Source organism: Glycine max, chromosome 2 (genome assembly GCF_000004515.6).
Source record: "Glycine max cultivar Williams 82 chromosome 2, Glycine_max_v4.0, whole genome shotgun sequence".
NCBI lineage: Eukaryota > Viridiplantae > Streptophyta > Magnoliopsida > Fabales > Fabaceae > Glycine > Glycine max.
Genome location: NC_016089.4, coordinates 40109778 through 40117634, shown reverse-complemented (window position 1 = coordinate 40117634; position 7857 = coordinate 40109778). Strand labels below are relative to the sequence as shown.

The 7857-nt window shown below is 32.4% G+C and overlaps 1 protein-coding gene across 1 annotated transcript; it reads right to left on the bottom strand.

The window, feature by feature from the left end:
* Positions 1-1417: 1417 nt before the first annotated feature.
* On the bottom strand, positions 1418-7617 carry LOC100815512 (geranylgeranyl pyrophosphate synthase, chloroplastic-like). Its single transcript, XM_003518153.1, has 9 exons — positions 7555-7617; positions 7409-7442; positions 4754-5319; positions 4342-4476; positions 4094-4165; positions 3344-3372; positions 2967-3111; positions 2278-2337; positions 1418-1501 (listed from the first exon to the last, which is right to left on the bottom strand). The coding sequence occupies exons 1-9, from the start codon at positions 7615-7617 to the stop codon at positions 1418-1420; spliced, it is 1188 nt and encodes a 395-aa protein (XP_003518201.1).
* Between the last annotated feature and the right edge of the window lie 240 nt (positions 7618-7857).

Below are 7857 nucleotides of genomic sequence, written 5' to 3'. Positions count from 1 at the left end.
TTTTATAATATATATTTCAAACTAAATAATATCAATATAAATATCATTTCCATTTATATAAATTATTACCTATTAAATAAAAAAATAATATATATTAGATTTTAAGAAAATATAAAACATGATTATATTAGTATAGCCCTAAAGTATAACAAGGATTATATACACAGGATAAAAACTTTTACATAATCATCCAGTTATAATTTATCATGATAAATTTGTTAATTTTTAAAATAATTATTTTAAAATAATTTAAATAATGATGTATGATTAGATATAATATCAATATATATAGGTATTAAACTCATATTAATTTGAACCGAAAATAAATTAATTAATACTTGACGATCAGTTATATGAGACAAAGAAAACTAAAACCTTTAACTCAAAACGAGGAGTAGTGGGACCTTAAGAAAAACGTCAAATAAATTTGGCTTGAGTGTAACCGTAGCTTGCTTATGCTACCCTCCACAACTCATGTCCCATATTCCCCCTTATGGAATGGCTAATGTTATAAATTGACGAAGTTTGAAAGAACATTGTTCAGGTTTCTTAGATTTAAATATGATTGTCATCTAATAGTGAAGCTTCTAAACCATAACAATACCTTTTTTAAGGTCACTTTCACGTACGGATAGTCCACTACTACAATAAAAGCTTACTACATCGGTTATTTGTAGCGTACAACATAGGTTGTCGACTATCGTCGAACCAGGCATCGTAGAAAGTGTGGATGTCTATGATGACGGTTATATTGAACCATCGTAGAATGTATAACATTCTAAGACGGGTTCCTACCCAGGACCGTCTTAGAATATACCACATTCTAAGACGGTCTTAAGGACAATCGTCTTAGAATGAGATACATTCTAAGACGGTCTTAGAGACAACCGTCTTAGAATGTATTATTTTTTTAAAATTAATTTCATTTTTTGTAGTCATCTCCATGCCAGCTACATTACAATGATTGACACCAATTCACTGTTACTTAAGTGCCATGTAATAATTGATAAAAATGTGTGACCATTCAACTAATTAATGTGTATGAAAACTCTTTTTGTCTCTAACTATATTATAACAATCATTCATTTAGACCATTCTAATGTGTAACAAAAGAAATACTAAAAGAAATATATCCTTGCATACTTAAAGATGACTAGAAGATATGAAGAAAGAAAGAACCTTGACATCTTCTCCACCAATATTCTGATGAAAAAAACTCTTGACAAAATTCTGATCATAGACCAATACCAAAGAATTAAAAAAAAAATCATATTAGTCTTCTAATATAGGACATATAACTCAAGCAAATTTTATACAAATTTATGTTAAATTATAGAGAAAATAATTTATAAAATTTATAATTTCTGCTACAATAAAAATTTAACTTATCTATCAGTAACTACCCATGGGTGGCATACTAAAAAGGTGGCATTGGAGGCATCCCCAATCCACCCATTGGTGGTGCAGGCAAAGCCAGAGGCAACAATTGAGCATATATATTCTGCAATAGGAAAACATTATATTCAATCAGTATTTAGTATTACAAAGTTCCATCAGTTAAAGAGTGTTTAATAAGGAGATAGAAGTTATTCACTGAGTTATTAGAGCAGGTAACATAACCCCAAAGTCCAGCTAACCCTGATCTGTTTTTAGCATCTAATTCTAACCCCAAAGAACAATCTAAATAGAACAATGTCCATCAACTCAAGAATGAAATATAACTGAGTAGAATTTTTAAAAAGAAAAAACTTACAGGATGTTGAGGATCTGCAAGCATAGGACCTCTAACTGAGTAGAATTCACTCATGTTAGTAAATTTTCTGAGAGTCAATAACTGACTTTTGGTTATTACAAAACAACAACAACATTTAATTATAAAAATTAAATTAAAATTAATAGTTCAAATTGCATATTGAATTACGAATCTCACATGATTTTTTTTAAAAAAACCTCTGAATATGGACTAAAATGAATATTTTTTGAAACTCAAACTAAAAAAATAAATTTAAATTCAAGGAACCAAACATAAAAGTGACCATATTTAAGAGGCAAAAAAAATAATTAAAAAGAAAAAGAAAATTGAAAACCAACTTAATTCTGTAATTACTAATGTCAAAGGGGATTAGCATCCCTTGATGTGTGTTCCACACCCAAGTATTATTAGGCACTTGAATGCAGCAAGGTTATCCATAGGACCTTATACAACAGAATGACAAGATGTCTAGAAAAACCATATTATTTTCTTTTATTTTTTGCATAGGAAGTGTATGCAAGCACCTGTAAATCTTTTGACTTTCTAACACAGTAACACCAAAACCAAATAAACTCTTCCAAATTCTACATAACACAAGCAGGCAAAATCATGAAAATTGCAATTTTACAAAATCTGACTCAAGTCCAACCTCAAAAAAAGTGTAACATTTATTATACCACATAACATGATATCCAAGGCTCTTATGCTACAATGCTTGTTAGAGTTGGGAACGGACTAGGTCTAACTAAAACTCAAAAGCTAGATCACAAGCTGGATTCCTTAGATCATCAATTACTTTGGCTATTTACCTAGCCGGTGAAGAATCATAACAGATTTTTAGCAGTTACTAGATTAAACAAAATTTCAAGATAGCCTAACATGGCAAGCGGAGCAGGTTGAACATATTTTTCAATGGACAAAACTGAGATCAAGTTCCTTATCCTTTGCATCAAGTTCTCTTATCAAATAATGGCATGTGATTGTTCTTTCTAATATTAAATAACCTGCATTGAAGTCCGTGTTATAGATTTTTAAAGGAACATTCAAGTGTCATTATTTGATTGGAGAACATGATGGCAAGGATATAAAGAACTTGATCTATGTTTGGGCCTTTTCAATATCATCTACATGGTGTTTCCCTGTTTTGCATGAATGGATATTGTAACTGTTGATAATGTACAATCATTGCTTTAAAGAACCCAATAGCTCTAACCTTTAAAGACTCAATTTCTGCCAGTGCAAGCCCCTTTTGGTAAAGTGCTCTAACCTTTAAAGACTCAATTTCTGCCAGTACAATCATTGCTTTAAAGAACACTATCATGTCATCATTTTCAGACAAACTACTACACAACCATCTTCTGTAATAATAAACATTCAAGTACCAAAATCTCAGTTAATCATGCAAGGTTGGAAAATCATATGCCATGTCAAATTGTCAATGGCAGAGATAACTAAAAGTAAAGGGAACATGGATAAGCACCTCCACTTCCTCATCTTCATGGATAAGCACAGACAACTCCTTCCATTCCAAGCACTCTTCATCACTTTCTTGTTTTAGACCCCAAGCACTTTTATTTTTGCATCTCGTACCTGATGGACAAGTCAAGGCCAACAAAGTACTATTAGAACAGAAGATAGCTGAAATCTTCAATATATACTTTGTGACAAATCAGAACTGTAAGAGAATGTTTTCGGGATTTGGAGATATGGAAAAAGAAAAACAAGTATAACCCTCTCCAAGGTCACTAGATATTCTTACAATAAAAACATAAGTGTACAGATCTTCTGCTCAATAAAGCTAAAGCCAAACTTTATCTATCACTCTTCAATCAAATTATTAATAAATTGTTTTTGATAAAATAAATTTTGTTAGAGATAAATGAAGGAAAATACTGGACATAAGGTGTCTTACAAAGCATTTAAGAAAAACGCACACACACTAGAACAAGAAGAGAACTTGGATTTGTCCTTCTTGCATTCAAGATAATAATGGAAGATTCTACAAAAATGAGTTTTCAATAATAGAATCGTTAAATCCAAAATATTCAAGAATTAGAGTTCCATAAGGACTTAAAATTGCAAGTCTTACAAATTATAAGGCTATACAATATTTCAACTAAAAGAATAACCCATTTAAAAATATTTAAAATAATTATAAAATTGAACTAGATAACAAGATACATGCTTAAGCTCCCTTTTTTATATATATAAAACATGCTTAAGCAAAAATAAATTCAAAAAAGCACACATATTAAGACAGGTCAAAAGCAAAACTCTAAGTGGAAATTTATGATAGGATAAAAAACAAGGAAGCTATTCTTCTGAATGTAACTTGCATACCTTTTCTTCTATGCATTCAGAAACTGTCTTCTTGGAAGATGAGGAAGATTTCTCTCTCTTGTCCTTGTCAACCTTTCAAAAAAAAGTAATAGGACAATATGATTATACATTAATTTATATCATATACTTTTCAGCAGTTGATACATCAGCACAGCTTGATGCTTGTTCAAATGAGGCACATGTTGTGTAAAATCATAGAGAACCGAGAAAGACATTAAGGCTGGTAACAACATAAGGTAGAGAATAACCTTATTTTGGGGAATGATGCAAGAAACCCGATACCACACAAGATGCTTTTCTGGATATTTACGATCCATTTGACCAGCTAATAATAGTTTCCCATATGATATTGATCCCACCAATACAGATCCTTGTAGAGAGATCTGTTGAAATAGTACTACAAATGTTATTACATTTTCAAAATAGTCCAATGGAAATACCCAAAAGGTCAACGGAAAGGAGAATAATATATTTTAGGAAGTTTGTCTTTTGTTGGAGGACCAAGATAAAATCCTTCTTTGATACTATCAGTGAGCAAACATCAATACCATAACACAAATTGACATTTAAACCTTAAGGAGCTAGGTAGGGACTATAAACCAGTTACATACCCTAGAACTAACGTTGAGGACTTAAAGGAATCATTTCCCATCAGTGGACCATCTGGTTGAGAGAAAAAGGATAACCAAATGATCTCCTAGAAATAAAGGCAATCCCTTCCGTACCGACCGATTTTGCTAACTCCTCAATCGCTCGAACCACGGGTGACAGTGACACTCCCTCCGTGGACGCTGCCACGTGCTCGAACGCGAATGCGAGGAGCACGTCGCCGGTGAGGACCGCCACGTCGTGCTTGGTCGGCTTTTCGGGGCGAAGGTCATCATTTTCCATACATGGCAGGTTGTCGTGGATGAGCGACATGGTGTGGATCATCTCGACGGTGCAGGCGGCGGGGATGGCGGTGGCCTCTGTGCCACCGACGAGCTCGCATGTGGTGATGCAGAGCATGGGGCAGACCCTCTTGCCGCCGGCAAGGAGGGAGTAGCGCATGGCTTCGTGGATCTTGTGTGGGTCCCTCAACGCAATGGCAGTGTCCAAGGCTTGGTTTACTGTGTGGGCCTTGGCAATCATGTAGCCCTTGAAATTGAAGTTGAGCACCGTGTCTTGGAGTTGAATTTCCTTGGTTGTGACTATGTGTTCCTTAGTGGGCACAACAGAGACGAGGATTGGGGCTGGATTGGATGCGGACCACTCATATATAGGGCTTTTAAATTCAATTGAGATAACAACAGTTTTTTAATAAAACCCGTTGTAATTTTTATGACCAACACACATTCTAAGGCAGTTTTCAATAACCGTCTTAGAATGTGTGTTTTTCAGTAAGATAATTACAAAAATGTCACCGGTTCATTTTCTAAGGCAGTTCCAAAAGAACTGTCATAGAATGGATGTCGTAAAAACACACATTTCTAGTATTGATCATGTATATATCATCCGGATTGTGATTATAGTATCATCCAGAAAGGTTAGATAGTAAAAAATTTATAACGGAAATTTATGCTACATGTAAGTGGTATGTGATCTACCCTCATGTGATGGACTTATTAGTTATTATATATACATACATACATACATACATACATACATACATATATATATATATATATATATATATATATATATATATATATATTAAATCCAAAGCCAAGTCCAACTATATATATCATATGGTAATGAATGATAAGCTTTAATGAGACATGCGAGAAAGGAGAGAATAGCACAAATAAAAATGTTAAAATGAATATATGATTATACAAAAAGGAAAAATAATAATTATAAAAAAAATTGGAATATTACCAATTGAGGAAACGATGATAAAAAAATCGATCAAGATAATTTGATCATGTATGAAGAAGGCAACTAAAGGCATCAATCAAAATAGTAGAAATAGTCCAAAGAGATCTTATGGTAAATAATATTCTTAACTTTTTTTGTTTTTAACCTTGTCAAATGACATCATGTAATCTATATAGTCAATCTTACCTATTAGGATAAGATTTTTCTATTATTGTTATTGGTTTCAAATTTTCAAATATATACATGTATGAGAATTGAGAATCATAGACAAAATACCTAACAAAAAATATGTTTATAATAATCTTTCTCAAGTTAGGAAGTAAATAGTCCTAAGGGCATCTACAATGAGTGATTGTTTAAATGGATTACTTATCTTAAATTTTTGAATCCTACAACACCACGTATATTTAAGAACTTTACACTAAATTTTATTCCAATTCTAAAGTTGTTAGAATAAGTACTTAATTTGAGTCACATTAAATTTTGGATTGAAAAAAGTTTTTGTTTTTTTGGTAATAATCAATTAAGCAATGTTTTCTTATATAAGCAATTCACTTAAGTAATGCACTCTCAAGTCATCAGTTCTAATGAAAAAAAATGCTTTAGTGTAAGTGGATCAATTAGTTTGTGAGGCTACAATAATTAACTTGATGAACCTAGGTTGAACATGTTCTATGACAAACATGGCAGTCAATAGCTATATGTTTGGACCTCTCATTACAAGTGAGATGTGAGGTTAACTATATTTTTATTTAGGTTAAAATATATTTTTCGTCCTCATAAACATAGAAATGTTTGAAATTCATTCCTCCAAAATTTTTAATATGTTTTTTATCTTCATAAAATTAAAATGTATCATTTTTTGGTCCAAACATAGGTTCTAGTAAATCTAAACCTATAATGATCACTTTTTTACATCGGTTATACATATAACTGATGTAAAATATGATGCTTTTTACATCAATTATGCATATAACCGATGTAAAAAAAGTCATGCATGCAGGTTCAAATGTTCAAACCTTGCTCCAAACCAAAAAGCAACACATTTCAATTTTGTGAGGAGGAAAAACGTACTGAAAATTTTACAGGGACAAATTCTGAACATTTACATATTTTTTAGGACGAAAAACATATTTTAACATTTATTTACTATCACAAAAACACCATGACACTTAGCATAGGGACCTCAGTTGTTCTTAGCAGTTGCTTGAGACATAAAAGCTTTGAGGTCAATGTGGCTAAGGCACTATATTCTAGCTCAACAAAAAGCCTAGCAACCATGAGTTGCTTTTTTTATTTCCATGTAACCAAGGTTGTGCCAATGAAAACATAAAAACTAGTGGTAGGCATACGAGTTATAGAAGAACTACCTAAATCTACATCAACATAGGCTAAGACTCATAGATTTGGTTTGGCAAGGAAGAAAATGCCTTCTCATGGGTTCCATATTAAGTATCTAAGTAAATGATGAATTGCTTGGAAGTGTGGGCTCCTAGGCTTGCTCATAAATTAACTTGGATAGTATATAATGTAGGTTGTATACTTGTAAGGTACATAAATCTTGGATGATATATAGAAGCATCAACTAGAGGATTGCTACTTACATCATTCATAGGAGAGGTTGAATCCATTAGTATAGGGAAAAGGTTGGGAAGAGTGAATTCCATGTTTGCTAGTAGTTGTAACACATGTTTTCTTTGACATGGGTGAATGCCTTGCTTTGATTCAACTATCTTATGAATATCCCAAGAAATACTTGAGATCACCTTTAACCTTTAGCTTGATATGGGACTCCAACATCTTTGAAGTTGAATCCAATAGTTTAGAATTGGGGCTTGCAACTATACTCTCTTTGACATAAACAAATAGCACCACAAGAGTTGTGACATGTCCATTTAGTGATCCAA

Excerpts from the sequence above, each read along its gene's own strand:
- LOC100815512 (XM_003518153.1), bottom strand. The coding sequence starts at position 7,617 with ATGGAATTCACTCTTCCCAACCTTTTCCCTATACTAATGGATTCAACC. Across the intron at positions 3,373-4,093 it reads CTGAATGCATAGAAGAAAAG|TACTTTGTTGGCCTTGACTT; the intron begins GTATGCAAGTTA and ends CTGTTCTAATAG. Across the intron at positions 1,502-2,277 it reads GAAAGTCAAAAGATTTACAG|AATATATATGCTCAATTGTT; the intron begins GTGCTTGCATAC and ends TTCCTATTGCAG.